This window comes from Tasmannia lanceolata, unplaced genomic scaffold, assembly GCF_043159265.1.
Source record: "Tasmannia lanceolata isolate RefF3 unplaced genomic scaffold, GAP_Taslan_0.1 ptg000015l, whole genome shotgun sequence".
Classification (NCBI taxonomy): Eukaryota; Viridiplantae; Streptophyta; class Magnoliopsida; order Canellales; family Winteraceae; genus Tasmannia; species Tasmannia lanceolata.
In genome coordinates, this window is record NW_027518692.1 from 38,286,004 (window position 1) to 38,307,238 (window position 21,235).

Below are 21,235 nucleotides of genomic sequence, written 5' to 3' on the forward strand. Positions count from 1 at the left end.
CTCCTCCATCTGTGTATTTCTTTTTTAGCTCACATAACCTTTTGAAAAAAGTTATATTGCATTGGATGGTGCATTCTATGGATGTAAGATGGTATTTTGGATGAATGGTCGTGATCTAAAACATGAATGGCATAAACAATCTTAAGATGTGTGGTTGTTAGATAAGGTTTTCGAATAGGGCATGTTTTGTATAGTTTTTTGGCTTGTTGGATCTAGAGTCTTGGCCAGTGTTGCTTATAAGGAGTAGCTTTTGTGAGTACGTTTTTGGAATGGTTGTGAGTTCGACTTCTTGGAATCATTTTCTAATGCCAGGCTAGTAATTAAGATCAAATTTGCGTGCCTCACATTTTTGTTACGGGGTGCAGGAGATGATGTCTACTTATTTATTTATGGTTGCTTTTTATGTAGGCTTTGGTTTCTTTTATTTCTAGTATTGTCTAACTCTTTAGTCAAGTAGGACATTGTTGAAAACGGAAGGGAGAAATCATTGGTGAAGTGAACTTTCTTCTTGAGGAATGAATAATATATTTAGTAGGACTGAAGCTCATGTCTGAAGGATTGTGGGTCGAAGTGGCTGATGTAATATTTAAATTCTATGGTTTTGGGAGATATTCTTGATTACCTTATGTTTTGGAGGCAGGCCAGTACAAGCAAAGTGAGAAGCAAGTTTTAATATATGGTTAGTACTCGAGAAACATGAATAGCTAGATGTATAGAAGTTCATTGGCATTTTAAAACTCCAATGAATGCGAAGCGTTTGGCAACAAAATAGAGCCTTAGTTGCATGTGGGATCCAAACAGAGTGTTGGATGGCAAGAATTTTGTGGAGAAGTTCAGAAAGGAAAAATGTTTCTAAAATTTCCTAACTTTTTAACACAGGAAAATTATAATTGGAACCAACACTAGTCAAAATTTATTTATAGGTACTTACAATTTATGATAATATCCATTGAAATTAGCCATAATCATAACATTTCCCTCTAAATCGTGAAAAGAAAAAAAAAATCCCAAGAAATTTTTTCCATTATAAATGTTTTTCTTGGAATCCAAACAGAGGTTAGAAAGGGTTTTCCTTTTCACCAGTCTCCAACACTTTCCTGAAGCCCTTGCTGGAATCAGGAAACGGACCTGAGATAATATTCCGATTCCTATTCTAATTCTCCCCTGAGGGGAATGAAAAAAATAAAAAATAAAAATTTAATTCAAAAAAATTCTACTAAAAAATTCCATTCCAACCAGAACAGAATCAGGATACCACCTGTTCGAGTGGGAAACAGATTCCAACATCTTCCCGCTTTTAATTCAACCCTGGTCTCAATTTCATTCCCTCGATTACGTTCTTCTTCTTTTTTTTTTTGTAACCAATAGCAAGAATGTGACAGAATCGGAATCAGATACCGACTCCAATTATACGGTGCACACACATGCGCACCTACATAGACACGTGCATTCATCCAGCCCTATGTTAAGTTTTTGAAAGAACGGAAAAGACAAAAAAGAAGTCTCTCTAATATTAGTAGAGATGTCCATCTCGAAGAAGTCCTCCAGAGAAGTCTAGAAACCACTCCCAAGAAATTCCCCATCCCAATATCCACATGTTCCAGAAAAATCCATCCCCTTTAAATACCATACAGAGCACCAAGATTTCTATCATCTTTTAGCTGCTTGTTTTTCTTTCTTTACAAAGAAACAAACCCATTTGAAAGCCATCTAATTCTTGCATTATTTGAAGCAAAATGTCTTCATCAATCTCAAATCTTAGCTTTTCCCTTCCTCTCTTATCTAAAAGAAGTCCCACCCAGAAGCCTTTCAGATTTCCACCTCTGCTAAAACCTATTGGTAGGAATTATTACACTAGTATCAAAGCCATGGGAGCTGGAGGAACAGAAAGCTTGGATCACTTTCAAAAAGCCAACAGGCAGCAACCACAGCCCAAGAAAAGGGTAGCCCCAGTTACCCCACTAGGTAAATAAACTAAGACACTTGTTCTCATATAGGTGAATGATATTTTCACCACTTTCTAGTTTCTACCCCCTTTGTTTCTCCTTCTGTTTTTAAATTCATTTTCAGTGAAAAAGAACAAACTAAAAAGGGTGGAAATATAATAATTTGAGGAAAAGACAAACAAAAGGGTGTGGAAATACCATTTCTCGTGTCAATAGGATCTTATTTTATTTGATTATATACAGAAACTCAGTGTATAATACCCTGTTTGGCTGATCTTTATGGTCCCCACGCAATCAGGGTGCTTATATACTGAGTTTCAGTATATAACAGATAAAATTCAGTGCCCTTATACGCTGAGTTTCAGAATATAAACTAATAAAATAAGATCCTAATGACATGAGAAATAGGAACTTGTTTTTGCAAATGGACAGAGGACTTGTACACTGCTAAAGGCTATATGTAATGAAATTCATTTATGTACAACTCTCATTTTTCTGAAAACCCATTTGAAAGAACAGATGTACTAATAAGGATTGATGAATTCAGGTATTTGGGACCGTTTTCCAACTGCAAGGACAGTCCAGCAAATGATGGATACCATGGAAAGAATAATGGAAGATCCTTTGAGTTACCCTTCTCTGAGTGAAGATAATGGGGTGAGTTACAGAAGGGGGAGGACACCATGGGAGATAAAGGAAGGTGAACAAGAGTTCAAGATGAGATTTGACATGCCAGGCATGACCAAGAAAGATGTGAAGGTCTGGGTTGAGGAAAAAATGCTTGTAGTCAGAGCAGAAAAGATGCCCATGAAAAACCCACAAGGAAAAGAAGAAGAAGAAGAATGGTCTTCAAAGAGCTATGGGAGATATAGCAGTAGAATAGCTTTGCCAGATAACATTGAAATGGAGAAAATTAAAGCAGAAGTGAAAGATGGGGTGTTGTATATAACCATTCCAAAGGGAAAGACTTCAAGCAGGGTTTTGGATATAGATGTGGAGTGAGCTTTTTGGGCCTTTGTTTTTCAGTTTGCTGGCCTGGTTATGGATAGAAATTTCTTCTTTGTTTTCTGAACAGAGATGAGTAAAAGGGTTTTGGAATGTAAGGAGAAAGCAGCATTTTTACATAATAATTCAGAAAATATGGGTTTTTGAATAGTAAACAGATCAATCTTGCTCATTATGGGGCACTGGATCTCATCTTTGATTGATCAAAACTGTCGATTTAATAGGCTTTGCTTTGGATGCCCTATAGACTAGAGCTCAAGTCAGTCATTTTAATTGGGACATTGTATAATGTGGCGATTTTATATGGGGTGTAGCCTTATAGTCCAGTATTTTTCAAAAAATTCCATACGGATGATCGAAACTTTCATTTGTTGGGCCACCTAAATAGGTTGTACCCCTAAGAATCATTTCCACAAGATGATCCTAACCCTCATTTCTATAGAGATTTTCGTAATGGATGGGAGGGTTAGGAAATCATATGGAAAAGGTTTTTCAAATGAATTGCTTGGATCATCCATTGAACTGCGCCATACAGTACGGGCACAACCTATTTACGGTGCCCATCAAAAGAACGGTTTGGATCATCCTATAAAGTGGGTTGTACAGTACTTTTTGAAAAATACTGGTCAACATGGTCACACAGCATATAAAATCTCAAATAATGTGTATATTTTGTTGTTTAACCTGACGGTCAGTATCATATTTTGAGATCTTGGAGGTTCAAATCAAACCCTGTGAGATGGATTGGATGGTCCAGATCAGGCAAAAGTGGAACAAACAATGCTCCTACTAGGCATTCCCTAGTTCTCAAGATATGATTTTGATGATTAACCTCGTTTCTCATAATATAAATGTGAGTAGAGTATGGAATGTAGGCAAAGATTGGAAACAGCGACAACTGTGGTAGTTAGACTTCAGTTCAAAACACACAAATCTTGGAAAGGTGAAGGAACAAAGAAACTTTTACCCTTCCTGATACCATCAGACCCCAAATAGCCTCCCCAGATTTGTTGCATGAGAGTACACCTCAACGTGTAGCATGCCTCTATGAGAGACAGACGTTGCCGTTCAAAGAGTGAGAATAGCACTGGTTCGACTAACTTCATAAACGATGGTTCGATGAGTGGATATAAAGGATCGAGTGGGCAAAACACTAGCGATATATTTAATAACGTTGTCGTTTTTTATTGGGGCGATCGGCCACCTTAATCAACGATGATTCGATTAGTGGATATAACGGTTCGAGTGGGAAAAATGCTGGATATATATATTTAATAATGTTCTCGTTTCTTATTAGGGTGTTCAATTAATCAATGATGGTTTGATCAATAGATAAAACAGTAGGAGTGGGGAAAACAATGGTGGTATATTTAATAACGTTGCCGTTTCTGATTTACCGACTGACTATCTATCTTAATTAACTCGGATCAAGTGGAAGAGACAATGCCGGTATACTTAATAACGTTGCCGTTCCTACTTCTGGATTTCTTTTGGTTGGCAATCACAGATTAGGGAACATCGCTGGTATAACTAATAACGTAGCTGTTCTTAATGGTAGGGTTTCTATTGGAAGGCCAAGACCTGGAAGAAATCGATATGTATTAAAGGCTAGCCGAAAGATACAGTAAGAAATAATAAAATATTCAAAATAGGACTGCAGAGAGGATGATTGAGGTTGGGCTCTGATGGTGTTAGAAAGGGCAAAAGGGTCTCTTTTCCTCCATTATTCCAAGATCAGTGTGTTTTGAACTAAAGTCCAAAACTACTCGCATAGTGTAGTTTGCAATCATTGCCCGCATTCCGTACTTTTCTCTATAAGTGTGGTATCGAGACAGTCGATTGATGGATCTTAGGAGGCCGATCATGATCTGTATTATGAAGGGCTCTTGAATGACACCTGATTTGACCATGAATTCAAAGATCATCTAATTATATGACAGGATTTGCTTGGGACCTCCGCATAAGGCATTTCGCAGTTGGGTTGTTGCATGTGAGGGCACCCACATAGGCTCAGATTTTGTCTCATTCATTTAAATCATCTGAGATGGCTGCTTGAAACCTTACTCTCTTTCCATCCCTCAACCCAAACCTAATCCCCTGCTTGAAACAATCTAACAATGAAGAAATAGACTTCCATGCTCCGGAGCCTCGTCCTCTACGTAATCTACCAACCTCCCACCCCTTATACGACATATTATTTGATCAAGAGTTCAAAGATCATCTAATTATAAGTACATTATTTGATCAAGAGTTAAAGGATCATCTATGGCAGGATTGACATGTGACCGTTATCTAGTTCAATCCTATAAAGATCACCTAATAACGGCTACGATGAAGGATGTGATGGCCAAATGGCCATATGGGGAATTCTATAAGAACAACCCTTTCTCCCCTTTATGGATTTATTCGATTCAATCGTTCATTCCTGTGTCTCTCGCACGATTCTGATCTTCTTATTGTTAGAAGATTGCAGCCCTTCTCCTCCATCTCCAATTCCCTTTTTTTGCATATCACCATCTGTAATCCATCGATCTAGGCATAGAGTAGAAATTAAGAAAAATGAAGAGGCAGGAAATAGTTGCAGTGCCCTGGTGTTTTAAGAACTGGACCGAATTTACCGTTTAAACCAGATTGGAACAAAATTGGTCATAGATAATAAAAACCCAGAAAACATATAGGACCACCGACCACCAGAACCAATTTGAATTGGCTATATGATTGGTATAGACCAGCTGTCTATTGAACAAATTTTATCTCAGGCACCACTTCACTGTCTTTCCTTCCCTTTTCAAAACATAGGTGATTACTTTCCCCTGGAGTGTTAAGCCATAGGTGAAGGTGCATTTCATTTTTCGCATGTGAAATACCTTGAGAATGGAAACACATTGCAAGAAAAGAAGCAAAAGGAGTAAAAGGGAACTATGAACTATACGCCGTTATGAGCTTTGTAGTTTCATTTCGTTTGGAATCTCTATTATAACCTTTTTTATTCTGTCAAAATCATACATAATAAATTGCTACGTAAGAAAGCAGCTGTATAAGGTGGAATTTTTTTTGAAAGGTGTTAATTCAATTACATATAACTTTAAAGTGGTGCAAAGTTCATTATGTCACCTAGATTTGCAGTCGGGATAATGTTCTAAAATAGGACGTCGCTTATGTTCTTCGTGTTGGGCTTAGTTCAGAGCATTATCCAACAGCTTGACTTCTTGAGTGGTGAAATTCCCTAATTTCACAGATAGCTATTCCCTAACTTCATACTCAGAAAGGCAGTTTTCATACAGTAGCTTGACTTCATCAGTGACAAAATTATCTAAATTTCACAGATATCTATTACATGTTTGAGCACCTATCATACTATGAAAGGCAGTTTCATACAGTAGCATGACTTCTTGAGTGACAAAATTCCCTAAATTTCACATATAGGTATTACATGTTTGAGCACCTACTTCATAATTGGAATACCAGTTTTCTGGTTGAGGTGTTGAGCAAATGAGTCCTGGGATATGCTACAATCTGTTAGTGTTTTATATATATATATTATGCTTTCAAGCTCTTCCCGTGTTTTTTTAAGATATTTTTTCTTCATCTTCAATCTGTATTCATATCATTTTGCTGTCTTCCAGTTTAAAGGATATATCATCTTGATGAATATTCTCTTATCAAATCTGAGCTGTTCCAAGTATACATGACCCTTTAATTTAATAATCCACTGGTAGCAGAAGTTTCATGACGGGGTTCCTTACACAGTTGAATCTGTATGCCCTATGAAGGCTTTAATTTATCATGAGTTCCACTTTAGCTTAGATACCAATCTATATTTTCTTGATGCATCTTCGTATTTACAGGAAACTACTTGTATGCATATGCATATGTATATGTGTGTGTGTATAAGGGTTTAGGGTTTAGGGTTTAGTTTGCCCTAGTCTACTAGTGTACATGTAGGAGGGGCATTATCCAGTTTGCCATAGTCTACTAGTGTACATGTATCAATTGTGTGGGGATGAATAAATACATGATTACATCACCCCTTAAGCCTTTAGTTTGCCATAGTCTACTAGTGTACATGTATCATTTGTGTGGCAATTGGAACCAGTTAGCTGGTAAGGCACACTGCAGAAGGGCCATTATCCAGCGATCTCCCTGATTAGATTATGTTTTGTTCAATTTTTTTTTTTTCAATGGACGATCAGAATGATTAATGCTATAATGAACTAAATATGTAAATGTATTTCAGAGCTGAATAAATACATCATTAATGCGAGAGAATTGATACCGGATATTACAGAGAAGGGAATACCAGCAGAGATAATTCAATTCTGGTATTGCATGGTTGAGTATGGCATTATGATTGTCCCTTTCAACAAACTGGAAGTGATTCCAACACTTTTCGCCTTGAAATGGTCTGCGGATTCAAGTGATCGGGAAGCCTGGAGAGCCATCTCAGCATGGAGTTGGAGACATGTCATAGCCATCTACATGTGAAACAATCAATTGGTTATATTATGAGAAATGAATTTAAATAGGTTCAGATAGCAGATTCACAACCAAAAAACTCCCTTTGTCATATTCTATGCTTAGTACATGCAAATGCATACCAAGATTCTCTCATGATTTTATTGGTGAGGTAGCAATCTACTTCTATGTGGTTCATTCTTGAGTAAATTTATGATTATTGGTTGCATGGTGTAATATTTTTCACTACCACAACACATGTTCGATTTAGTGTTTTTTTTTCCTTTTTTGAATCAGTAAGAAAATTTTATTGAAACCAGAAATATATGGTAAGAAAATTTACGGAGGGAGCAGATATTTCCAGACAAACATTGAAGCTCTCGTCACACCCCACTTCCACTTCGCTAACAGGTCAGCCATCATATTGACACTATGGGGGATGAATAAATACGTGATTACATCACTCCTCTTCCACTTTGCAAAAGATGCATGTGTTCAACTAAATAACACCACTTTCTCTTGAGAATGTCATGTGGTAATCTTCTCGCGGGCTACGGTTGATCCAAAACTTTGGTTCTTTGGGAAGATGGCTGCCTTCGATTCCCGGCTGGTGCAACTCTTTGTTTGAGAAAAATTTCATGAAGAAGGTGAAAGGAATCTACCCGGCTGAAATCATGTGAGAGAGTTTGGAAGCTGGATCTGTGCTAGATCTGCACCCTGTAGAATTGTCGGGAGATGAGGGCTCAGGAATTCTTTGGCCATCGTCGGGAGAACTCCCTGGGAAGGAATATAGCCAATGGTACTTGGAGTTGTGGATACATAATAGAAAGCCTCAAAGATGTGTATCTTGACATTATAGCAGCTGGCTACTCAGTTTATGAAGCTCTGCAGTCCTTGGAGATTGACAGAGACTGTTGCAGGAAAAACATGGTTCTCGTAGGTAATGGACGGAGCTTAAATCCATCACCTCGATCCTCGCCAAGAAGCCCTCGGGAGTTTGATCTTGTTTCCGGAAATGAGAGGGAGAAAACAGTTGACCCTAGAGAAAATATTTTAAACGTAGAAGGAACTCAGGAAGGTGGGCAGAGGATCTCGGACTACCATCGACCTCGAATCAAGCCGATGATTGGAAGTGTGTAGCCTGTGGATACTACAACTTCGGCACTCGAAGCAAATATAGAAAATGCGTGCATGCTAGAGAGGGAGGGCTAGCTAGAGAAGACGGGGGTCACTCACTGTGAGGAAAGAGAGAGGTGTTGTCCTCCCCTGATTTGGGAGCTAATGTGAGATTCCCTGAAATCTCCATAGCCAGAAAAGAAGTGGAAGAACGTAAGAAGGAACTGAAAAAATGCCTGGTGGGTTACATGAAAAGTCCTTCATGGGAACTTGAGGAGGTTTGGCAGTGGGCCATTAAAGCTTGCGATATGCCGTGGTTAAGAGGTCTCTCTCGATGAAGGTGGTTGTGTGAAAGCATGGGGGTATGCAGGTGGGGTTTAGGCAATTAGTAATTGGTCGAAGCTCAGGGGAGTGGAAGTCAGTCTCTCAGGTTATGGCCGAGTTTTTGCCAAGTACAGTATTAGGTCTAGGAAAGGTGTGAGACGTTGGAAGGATTTATGGACTGGATGTGCCAAGCTTTCCAGGGTCTCTATTTGTGGTGGGGGTGTGGGTGGGTGCGTGGGTGAGTGTCTGGGTGTGGGTGTGGGTGTGGGTGGGCGTGTGTTCTGCTGGAAGTATGGGCAATAAGCAGCTTCCCACACAGACCTTCATCAGGTGTAGAAATAAAATTATGCAATAAATCTACAAGCAAAAAGAAACAAATGATAGAACAAATATGGAACCTAAGTCACCATAGGACTTTAACAGTACGTACTGTTGAGCATTCCGCATCTGAGTCCGATTCAGCAATGTGAAGAGCCAACATGCGTATCCATTCAAGTTCTTTAGAAATTTCACGATTGCCTTCAACCAAGGAGGATGCTACATATGAGGGATGAAGTGCTACCAATACGCACGAAGCTGTGAAAAGGACAGATCTTCTGACATATGCTTCCACATGATGGGAGATCTGCCTGCATAAAAGTAACAGCCAGCAATGTGAAATTTCTATTAAATTGGATAAAACCATGATTGAAAGTATAGGAATGCTAACTCAAGGGTGCCCTTTCAGAAATGGGACGAAAGGGCGTCCCCATTGGATCCACGTCACCACAGTGCATTTATAATCGCATAAATTAAAAGTTGAAGGATTTTAAATGCACTATGGTGATGTGGATCCAATGGGGGCGCCTTTTCATCTTATTTCTGCAAGGATGCACTTGTGTTTAGCATTCCTCTAGAAAGTATATTCATTTTTAGTACCTAGAGCTTAACATATCGAGAAGGGCAGGAGCCAAAGCCGATGCATAGCCGTGCATTTCATACAAACACCAAGCATATAGATGAGTTTTCCAAGAACAATGAAGTCCCTACCTAGCAAGTCAACACGTGCCTTTTTTTATCATATCCCTGCATGACTGGGAGCATAAATGCAGCCGCATAGACGTGGAAATTATTTTTTGACCAATCAAGATGGTTTTCTTGTATCTTAGTCGATTAAAGGCTCCATCTGCGTGATTTTCCGGACTTGATCTGATTGGGTTTAGAGGAAGTTTTCTCTCATAGCATATTCTTCAATTTTTTGATTGATTCACCAAATTCTCTAGCCATGCGGCGTACTCCATCATTTTCCAGCAAGCATAATACCAGTATCCTTTAACAAATGCAGGGAAATTTTGTCATCAATAATAAACTATTTCAGCCGTGAAATAGAAATTTGAATCAAAATGAACATACAGAAAATAGTTACACAACTGAACATGGACAGCCTCAACAAATGATCATGGATGTGGGACCAAAACAAAAATAATCCCCACAAAATCCCAAAGTTGAGAATCCAGTGAAAACTGGTATGAGATCTTAAAACATCATATACCCAATTCTTCCACGAACTCTTACACTGCTACGATAGACTTCAAAAGGTAACCATATAAATATTAGCAACAATCGCAAGATATTTCAAAGTGGTAAACATCATATCAGCTCAGCTCTACAATTAGCAACAGGTCTGTTCCACATGAAGCAGTCCTCTCCGACCTCCGTGACTGAAGAAAATCTCTAAGACAGAATTGGAATTCCCAAACAGTGATACGGAAAATCTGAGAAAAAGAGGTAAAGGCAACAGTCCTATATGAAATATTCTCAAAACTGCATTGTGCACTAGATTAATTCCACCACCACACCACAACATCAATGAACAGAAATCTTCTCAGGGCTGAGCTTCTCTCTCTACTTTGAGTTTTCCTCCCCTTATCTCTTAGATGGGATCTACTAGGACCTGTTCTTTTTACTTTTACTGCATCATTTACGGCTATATTGAATAGTTGTACGTTAGGAGAAAATGCCAAAATTGATACTTTTCACCTAATATCACAGCACAAATCAACGGGACAGAGAGTGGGCGTGGGTCGTACACCCTATCTCCCACTATATCACTAAAATAGTGAGACTTCTACAAAATTATAGAATATGCCACACATTAAGTGATTAATTGTAAAATCCCACAAAAATACCAATTTATAAGCTAACACAATACATTGAAATATCAAAAGAAACATTATACTTGTACAAAAACTAATAAACTCAGAGACAGTAGTACTACCCTGGTACCTTTCAGCATTTGAACAAACGGAAGTTGGATCAACATCTTCATTAATTCCATTCTGCAGCACAACAGGAACTAGAGCCTGAACAGTTTCTGTTGACGGCCCGTTAATAAAGAACAAATCATAAACATGCTTTCTCGCTAAAATTGGGAAACAAGATAGCCAATTTGAAGCAACATCTGCACAGACGAGACGAATAGGTATGAGCAACCAAAGACGCATGATACAAATATCATTACATAACGAATTTATCCGAGTCAGATTGCAGAAAGAAATGAGGAAAAAGTATGGTAGTTCTAACCATGGATTTAAATTTTGGGGGACATAGCCGAACCTGAAATTTTGACCGAAATTTGGTAAAAAGTCAGAGCAAAGTTCATTGCTGTGCCGAAATTTCGAATTCGGGTGATTTCTTTTCCAGTCCCAATCGAAATCCGAAATTCGGTATTTCGGCCGAAATTTGACACCATGGTTCTAACTTCTAACATTTTCTTAGAAGTTAGAATTTCAATGTTGTCGCTAAAAAAGTGAGTGATACTAAAAAAAGGGTACTTCAAAATAACTGCTTAAAGTTTCAAAAATGTAAACAAACCAAGTCATGGTCTTGAACACTATAAATACTGAAAGCACGCAGTTAGGAAATTTCGCATTGTATTCAAAAACTCGTAAAGTCCAAAAAAGGTACTTCAAAAATAACTGCTTAAAGTTCAATCAATGTAACAAAATCAAGTCATGGTATTTTATGACATGTCACACGTATGTCCAGGCATGGAACAATTGAGCTATGGTGTGAATAGAAAATGCAGTAGAAAACAGCCAACTCTGATATTTTGCAAGTTTTCTTACATTTAATCATGGTTTTAAATAGCCTCCATTTCTAGGGAAAAAACAGTGGGTGTAAGGGAAATGATTTATTCACGCCCTTTTTACTTGGGGGACAGCTAAAGGATTGGTCAAAAATGATTTATGCTCTCTCTCTCTCTCTCTCTCTCTCTCTCTCTCTCTCTCTCTCTCTCTCTCTCTCTCTCTCTCTCTCTCTCTCTCTCTCTCTCTCTCTCTCTCTCTCTCTCTCTCTGGCAAACCCTCAATGGGCTGGGCCCAACAATAAATGGTTTAGAACATAGGAGAAGGTGGAGCCTATAAAAAGTATATTTTTAAAAAATCACTTTGGCTTCAAAGGTCCAAACCATTCATTTGTTGGGCCCCAATGTAAAGAGGCCTCGCCCATAGAATCAATCTCAATAGGATGATCCAAACCCTCTGATGAATAGGATTCAGGGCAAAAGGATCTCTGAACCATATAACTACCCGATGCCAGTCTTACAATTGAAATGTGGAAAGCAGGGAAATTAATGTAAATATACCTAAAAGTGAACTTGTTTTCCGAAAATTCGGCGGTGTAACGGTGCTTGTAGGATGGTGTAGCTCCGAGTTCTCCGGAATTCGGCAGAACAACGGCGCTTGAAAAGTTGTATCGCTCCGAGTCCTCGATTTTCCTTGACCGGGTTAGGTCGGCCAAGGTTGAGTTGAGTTGAGTTGAGGCTAGGTGGAAGGTTAGCGTCAGGTTGGTAGCCAACCGTAAAATTTGCCACTCTTCTATGAAATGAATAGCCGACCCCAACTGGTTTGGGACAAAGGCTTTGTTGAGTTGAGTTGAGTTGAGTTGACGTTAGGTAGGCCAGGGGCTTTCGGGAGTTTTTGGAACTTCGGCGGGCCATAATTCCTTCGTTTGGACTCCAAATCGCGAGCAGTCAAATCCGTTGGACTCCTTATGGTAAGGAGAGTCCAATAAACCTATTTTCGCACTTTGAATTAGTGTGGGCAATTTTGGTGCGTCTGAAATCTGATTTTCTGAGGTTTTCGGAAGCTTTGACAGATCATAACTCCTTCGTTTGGACTCCAAATCGTGCACGGTCAGATCCGTTGGATTCCTTGCGGCAAGGAGAATCACAAGAATCTAGTTTCGTGATTTGAATTGGTGTACACAATTTTTATATGTTTTTTACTCGAAGTTAAATTTGGATAAATGCCGTGCAAAAATGGGCTTTTTGGTTGTGCTGTAAAAGGTGGGGGCTGTGTGAAAATGGGTTTTTGGTTTTAACCTTGGGACAAATCCATTTTGGGAGATATTTTCTATTTCGCTAACCATAGAAATATCAAGAGAAAGAGAACATAGGCCTTGGGCTCGTCATGGCACTCATCCTCGCGACAACCTATCACTAATATCACCTTGACAAAATTGGGTGTCTACAACCAGCTATTAGTCTTTAAATGTCCAATGAGTGCGGTGAGCTAATTAGAACAAATTCAAAGAAGATTCTTATAGGGAGGATGGTAAAAAGAAGATGCATCTCGTTAGTCAAGAGGAGGTGTACAAGCCTATAGATTCAGGGGACTATGGATTAGAAGATTAAAAGTGTTGAACCAAGCAATCCTAGGGAAGTGGCTACTAGACTTGGAGAAGAAGGCAACCAGTATGGATGAAGGTTATTGAATGAAAGTATAGAGCTCTTCCAGATGTTGGATATCGAATGACAAATCCGGTCTCAAGAGAGTTACAGGTTGGAGTGATATTTAAATGGGAAGAGAAAATTCGATGAAGGCATTAAGTTTAGAGTTTACTCTCGGGTCAAAGATCATGTTATGGGAGGACAAGATGTGTAGAGATGCCCCGCTAAAGGAAGCCTTCCGAAACCTGTTTGTAGTGGGGATGGGGAAGGAGGCTTGGGTCTGTAGAGAGTGGCGGACAGTATTTCATGGAAGATTGCATTCAGGAGGAACCTCTTTGACAAGTAGATAAAGAGGGTGGCAATAATCCTACAAAGGATGGCATCATGTTACACAAAAAAGTCTTGTACTTACAAAAGGGTTTGGATATGGTGCTCTTGAGGAGCATCCTCGCTAGTGGCTCTAGTGTGGAGCATACCACCTCCCCAAGGGTTTGTGCCTTTGCTTGGACCATTTTTCTAGATAAAATCCTCATGATGGATCATCTACCATATCGGCACATGTGGATCATAGATCATTGAGAGCTATGTGTGGAGGAAGGAAAAAGAGTAGATCATATGTTCCTTCATTGTAGAACAACCAAGTTCATGTGGAGCAAACTTCTTAGTAGACTTGGCACTGCATGAGTGTTTCCATCCAAGCTCTCTGAGCTATTGGAAAATTAGTCATGCCTTCCTCGGCAAAAACATGGAAATTTTTTATGGAATGTAACGTTAATAATATTTGGGTGTTGTGGGAAGCAAGAATGCCAGGATGTTCGGGGGCCAAGTAAAAACTCTGCATTTCCTCTTCATTAAGGTGTTAGCATTGATCATTGCATGGGTTAGGGCTCTACCCAGCTTCAGATTCGTCTCATTGGACGACTTATGAAGGGGTGGACTGGACTTTGCTTTAGTGGGGAGTAGAGGGAGTCCGTTGCTCAGTCATGGGTCTTGCCTATGGATGGTTTCTATAAGCTGAACTTTGATGGTTCTAGCTTCGGATACCCTTGGCCAGTATGAGTGGGTGGTCTTCTTTGCGATTAGGGAGGAAGTTCAAGATGGGCTTTTCAAGCCCCATTGGGATTGCATACTTCAACTAGGCGGAGATAAGAGCCATTCACCAAGAAATATGCTTAATTGATCATAATATCCTTAATCAGGTTATAGTGGAAAGGGATTCCTTGAATGTTATAAATTAGTTGATGGGAAGCATCCCGTATCCTTGGGGGTTTGCACATTGGATGGACGAGATTGTGGATCGAGTAGAGGGATCCTTCATCTCCTTCCAACACACAAGGACGGCAAGCAGTGAGGCAGATCGGCTAATGAGGGAGGGACCTCTAGGATGGCTTTGTAAATGTTTGATTTCCTCCCCCTTGATGTATATTTCCTTGTATTCCTTGTTTTTCTTTGCATTTCTTGATTGATTCCCTGGTCATCTCGATGGCCTGGTTGATCCCCTGGTCATCTATTTTTTCTAATATAATTCTTTATCAGTAAAAAAAAATGAATGTCTTGCTTGCACCATGCTCCATGATTTTTAATATATTAGAATTGTAGTAGTTTCAATACATAAGAAACCCACTAAACTTTTGGGGTGAAAAACCTGATCCAAACTTGGGTCGGGCCCGGTTTAAAGAAGAAAAAAACCTGAAACCCAACCCAACTCTTCGAGGTGTGCTTTGATTTTCTTGAATAGAATCCCAAATTATTTTCAAGTATATTGATATAATTGTTTTTAGTGAGGTGATCAGGTTTGTGATGGGAAAACGTAGTTTCCTTCTTAAATTCTGGCACTTGAACACATAAATTTAGATATTTCTAGTGCAAAGATTTGTTGTATTCTACAATATTTGAAACTAATCACTGTAGTAAGCAAACATTAAAATGCCGACCCGGCCCGACCGAACACGAGAAACAATCTTGGGTAAGGTCGGTTTATGAATCTTGAGTTTTCCCATGAAAAATCGACCGACATAATTTCTCGGGTAGGGTAGGATTATGGAAAACCTGACCCTCCTACCCGAGTTGCCACCCTACCTTATAGTTTTGGGCCTACAGCGCTTTTTTTATAATATTTTAGAAACATGCTTGTTGCACATGTGTTTTTATTTAGAAATATGCTACCTATAATCCAATATTTTATATTTAAAAACATTTTTTTTATGACATAGGATGTCCCCACCCCCTTCGGGAGTAGGACTAGTCCCTACAGATACACGCAACGACCCACTCACCACGTGTATCAGGTAAGTCGGGGGGCGGGATTCGAACACTCGTCAACAGGGAGCAAACCCGTGACTTTATGCCGAAGAACCAACGCCTCGGTGGGTATATTTATATTTAAAAACATCTTGCATGCAATGTAATACTTTTATCTAGAACAATGTTACTTTAAAAATAAGGTTATTATTTAGAAAGAAATGGCATTCAACATTTTATTTTTATTAGAACAGTGTTGCTCGAATCACACCCCAGAGGAGAGAGAAAGACAAATAGGGGACGATTTAAGATATTTGGGGGTCGATTTATCACTCCCCGATTTTTAATATGTTGGCCAATTGTACGTGGTTGCTGCAACACATAAGTGACCTATAAAAAAAATCGAAAATCTCTCACTTCTCCTTCTCGATTTTGGTCCGACAACACTTCATTATTTTTAAAAACATGGTTGTTGCAACATCTTTTTTAAGTTAGAAATTTTTTGCATGTAATTAAATATTTTATTTTTTAAAACATATTGCTTGCAAGTTGCAGTGCAATATTTTTATTTAGGATTATGTTACTTTCAAAAATAAGGTTTTATTTAGAAAGAAATTTCCTTTACCGGTTTATTATTATTATTTTTTGAAATGGCGAGGATTTATTGATAAAAATCACGACCAAGACCGTCATGGAGACTAATACAGCAAAGCAAGGAGGGGAAAATTATGAGAACCAAAACAATGAAGGAGGGAGAGAATCGAAAATCTCCCATTAAAGCCGCTCTAGAGACTCCTTCGCAAGCTAAATGAAATGTCTCTCCGTTAACCGACCTTCTAACATGATGGAAGTGCAACACTTTACTATTATTAATTAGAACTGTGTTGGATGTTTTTGTTTAAGAATATGTTGCATGTAATAAAAACGTTTCGCAATTAATTAAAAACATATTGATATTTTTATTTAGAAACATGGTACTTTAGAAATTAAGGTTTTTGTTTAAAAAGAAAATGCATACAACACTTTATTATTATTAGAAAAGTGATGCATGCACCACGATCCATGTTTTCTATTGTCTTTGAATTGATGTAGTTGATAACGCATAAGATAACTACTAAAAAAACAAAAATCTCCATCTCCTCCTCATAGTTTTTGCCTTTTTTGGGCCTACAAAAGGGAATTGGAATGTAGGTTGTACTTCATTTTTTCATCGAGCTCAGACTTATCCGTGATCAGGGCAACGGGTAAATCTGACAGAGGGAGGAAAATTGGACACTTATAGTGGTACGTTTTTAAGTTTGTTTTTCTTATTCTTGATTTGAAAAACATTGGAAATCCAAGGAAAAGCCTTAGGACTTAATAAGGAAAAGAAAATTTTTAAATTCTAACACTATAAGTATTCATTCGGCTCTTTTCTTTATTGATTGACTCTTGGAGAGAGGCATTGAGGCTTACTGAATACAATATACTTTGTATCATACAGCTGTGAAATCCATTTGGATTTTCAAAATGGCTTGACATTTTGATTATGAACGTTTGAAAAGAAGAACCTATCAATAAGACATGTACCAAATAAGATAACTCTCTAATATATGACATACTAATATCTTAGAATCAAATCCCATTTGTTCGAACATAATCAATTTTATCTAATATCAGATAGGAAAGTCACATAATTCGATTTATGCCAGAATGGATAGATTAAATTTAAAAGATCATGTCTTGCTCATATCATAACCTAATGAGGTGATTTAAAAGGAGATTTGAAGAGTATATCATGTAGAATAATCTACATAAATTTCATAATTTTTGTAGAAGATTGATTACATAGGTTAAATCCATTAAAATTTAAGGTTAAAATTTTGGTTTTACAAATATGGAAGAATAGATAGATGAGATTTGAAAGCTTATATCTTGCACATCCTGTAATCAAATGAAGTGATTCAAAAGGATATATGAAGATCAAATTCTGTAGAACAAACTCTATAAATTTCTGAATTTTTTGGAAAGGATTAAATGGGACAAATCGATAAAAGTTGAAGGTTAAAATTCATGTTTTACTAGTTCCTTAACTATATGATTAATACTAATAAAAATCTGACGCAAGCACTTAAATTTCTATTAAGCACAATGCAATTAAGTGATAAAACAATCAGACATGCATTTTATTATTTAGGTTTCATGAATCGCGAATTAAATTAAACAACTACAAATAAATCTACGTGAGAATCTCGAAGACCAACTAACAATTCCTTTTCAAAAAAAAGGGTGATCGAGATGTGAACAATTTGGCAGCTCGTCTTGTATGACCTCTTACTTGCATCCAGTTCTATCTTTTTTCATGGTAGCTCGGCTGAGATGGAAAATAAAAAAGGTGAAGACTGAGACATTTAAGGTAACAGGCCTGAAAATGGAACACATCCTCTGTCTACAAAGTGTATTGAGATTACTGGCCTCCTTAACATGGTTGCTGATATGAAATTGGGAATTGAAGAAATTACAACCATGATTGGTCTTGTGGCTGAATCTAGATTTATTTTCCCACAACTAACTCTAAATAGAGAGAGAGAAGAGAGAGAGAGAGAGAGAGAGAGAGAGAGAGAGAGAGAGAGAGAGAGAGAGAGAGAGATTCCCTTATGCATGTCTTATATGCCCATTACTACTTTTCTTTTTATCATGCATGTCTTATATTCCCATTACTACTTTTCCTTTTATCACGTAAGATTATGCAAACATTATTCGTGAGTAGTAGTTTTTCAATTAGAATATTAACAATTATGATATTCGAAGAAGTAAATTAACAGAATTTTGCAGTTTTTTATAAAAAAGGCAAACATTTTCTTGTTGGTAGGTATTCTGATGCGAAAATGTTCAGCATTGAAGTCATCTCCACAAATAACGTTGGACCATCATCACCAACTCCCCCTCACCTCCAGTGCTTCAAGCTCTCCTTGTTAGACCAGCTTTCTCCTTCAATGTACGTGCCATTGATTCTATTCTACTCTGGGTATGATGTCGGCGAGAATGGACTAAAAAATAGTGTCGAAAAAACTAAGCAACTAAAGAAATCTCTATCAGAAACCTTAACTCAATTCTACCCATTAGCTGGAAGGATCGAAGAATCCGGCATCATTAATTGTAATGATGAGGGTGTCGATTTTTCGGAAGCTCGAGTAAAGGGCCAACTCTCAGAATTTCTCAAACAACTTGATCTTGAAGTACTCAAGCAGTTCGTCCCATGCAAATATTCCACTGCTAAATCAGGGAGGGATGTACTTCTTGCCATCCAAGTCAACATGTTTGACTGTGGTGGACTGGCAATTGGCATTGGAATTTCTCACAAGATTGCTGATGGGACTTCCTTGATCACATTGATCAACAGCTGGGCTGCAAATACAAGAGGGTCCGCTGAAGTTATGGGTCCCAGTTTCGACATCGCCTCACTTTTCCCACCGAAAGAATTCGTGTCACAATATAAATTTCCCATAGGAATGAATATTGTCACAAGAAGGTTTGTGTTCGATGCATCGAAGATCGCCTTACTTAGAGATAGAACTACAAAGGGTAAACCTTTTCCGCGTCCCACACGCTACGAAGCAATATCAGCACTCATTTGGCAATGTGTTATAAAGGCTCAAAGGGCGGTGGGGTCTGCGGGTGCATGTGTGGCCGTGAGTGCAGTGAGCATACGCAAGAGGATGGTCCCACCTTTGCCTGATCATTCCTTTGGAAATCTATGGGTTCCTGTTTCTACATCAGGGATTGTGGTGAGTGATTGTCATGAAGAAGACATGCAAAGTTACTTAGAGGGGCAGCTGAGGGACTCAATAAGGAAAGTAGATATTGATTTCATCAAAGAACTAAAAGGACCAGATGGGTATGGGAAAGCTCATGAATATATGAGGGATTCAGATGAAAAGTATTTGAAATATGGGATTAGATATTGCTCCTTCACTGGTTGGTTTAGATTCCCCATATATGAAGCAGATTTTGGTTGGGGGAAACCCATTTGGGTAAGTATATGCCCAGTTCCTGCAGAGAATATTGTTTTTCTCATTGGGAATAGAAGTGGTGACGGAATTGAAGCTTGGGTGACCCTAGATAAGGAAGAAATGGCTAAACTCGAACAAGATCAAGAACTCCTATCTTTTCTTTCCCCTCCTAATATTGTTTAGTATTTCTGAAAATCTGCATGTAATTAATTTTGTCATTGTTGTATATGTTTCTATTTAGCAATGAAAATAATCGTTTGTAATGTCACGCTAATAATTAAGTAAATAATTGATTTTACAACTCTTCCCAAAAATCAAAAATCAAAAATCTAAATAGTTTTTGAGAAAACTGTCATGTGGCAGAATATTGTTTCAAGATAAAAAAATTATTCTCTATATAAGTAATTTTAGTATTGTAAATCATTTTTTCATTATCAATAATAAATTAATAATAACAAAATATATAGGCCTAGATGTACCCAAAAAAAAATAAAAGAGAAAAATAATTCAAATAATTTTAATTTTTTTTTTAAATAAATTAATTCCTCTAAAGTTCCTAATTATGCCCATGCCACTAGACTCCCACAAATTCTATTATTTTTTGTAAATTCATTCCTAGAGAAATAGGAATTAGTTAGGAAAATAACAAAAAAATAATCATGGAATTTAGAGTTCCAGCGAATCCAAAGGTACAATCTAAAAATAGTGATGCGATGAGACGCCAATGCTGGATTTTGATAGATTAATTCAAGTACCAAACAATCTCAAAATACTAATTTTCTCATTTTTAAAATTATATAACTTTCTAAATTTTAAAAATATATATATAAAAACTTTTGTAAAAATTGAGATTTAAACACGCGCGCGTACACGCATATATACATATAGATATAGTGGGATGTAGATGAGGGTGACCTCAGATAATCTATCTGAGCTAGCCACTACAAATATCACATCAAGCCATGTTGTTTGAGTCATCCAAACCACTCATTCCATAAAAGCTAACATAGATAGGGTGTTCCTAAGAAATCATCTCCATAAGATCATCCTAACCATTCTTTCATTTTATGGCCCTCCATTTTAAACCTCTACAAATCAAGGGTTAGATTGATCATACGGAGATGATTTCTTAATTAGGAACACCCTATCTATGTTAGGTCCAATAAAATCAATATCTAACATAACCCAAACAACATAGACACCTACCCTATTTGACATCATTATAATATAGTTTTAAAACTCCCCCGCATCATCGTGGACTCCTCCAAATCGACTTCCTTTTCCCTTGGCTGTGTTCTGCGTTTTACCCTACCGAGCCAATAAAAACTTCTTCGACTCTCCCGAATTACAACCGAATCAACGGAGTACTCAGCCGCTTCAACAGAGTACTCGACCACGTCATGCATTTTGTTTGTTTTGTTGGATGTTTTCCAACTTTTGAATTT

General features: G+C 37.9%; 2 protein-coding genes and 1 pseudogene across 3 annotated transcripts; 2 read left to right on the forward strand and 1 right to left on the reverse strand.

Annotated features, from left to right (window-relative positions):
* Positions 1-1,559: 1,559 nt before the first annotated feature.
* LOC143845622 (small heat shock protein, chloroplastic-like) lies at positions 1,560-3,085 on the forward strand. Its single transcript, XM_077354005.1, has 2 exons — positions 1,560-1,965; positions 2,494-3,085. Exons 1-2 carry the CDS (start codon positions 1,737-1,739, stop codon positions 2,946-2,948), a joined length of 684 nt encoding a protein of 227 aa, XP_077210120.1. The 5' UTR covers positions 1,560-1,736; the 3' UTR covers positions 2,949-3,085.
* Positions 3,086-7,155: 4,070 nt separating this feature from the next.
* LOC143847166 (uncharacterized) lies at positions 7,156-10,767 on the reverse strand. Its single transcript, XM_077355891.1, has 3 exons — positions 9,765-10,767; positions 9,277-9,475; positions 7,156-7,426 (listed from the first exon to the last, which is right to left on the reverse strand). The coding sequence occupies exons 1-3, from the start codon at positions 9,818-9,820 to the stop codon at positions 7,265-7,267; spliced, it is 417 nt and encodes a 138-aa protein (XP_077212006.1). The 5' UTR covers positions 9,821-10,767; the 3' UTR covers positions 7,156-7,264.
* Positions 10,768-17,012: 6,245 nt separating this feature from the next.
* Positions 17,013-20,035, forward strand: LOC143847400 (stemmadenine O-acetyltransferase pseudogene; annotated as a pseudogene). The gene is made up of 2 exons (XR_013235037.1): positions 17,013-17,082; positions 18,650-20,035. The product of XR_013235037.1 is annotated as a stemmadenine O-acetyltransferase pseudogene (transcript).
* The last annotated feature ends 1,200 nt before the right edge of the window (positions 20,036-21,235 follow it).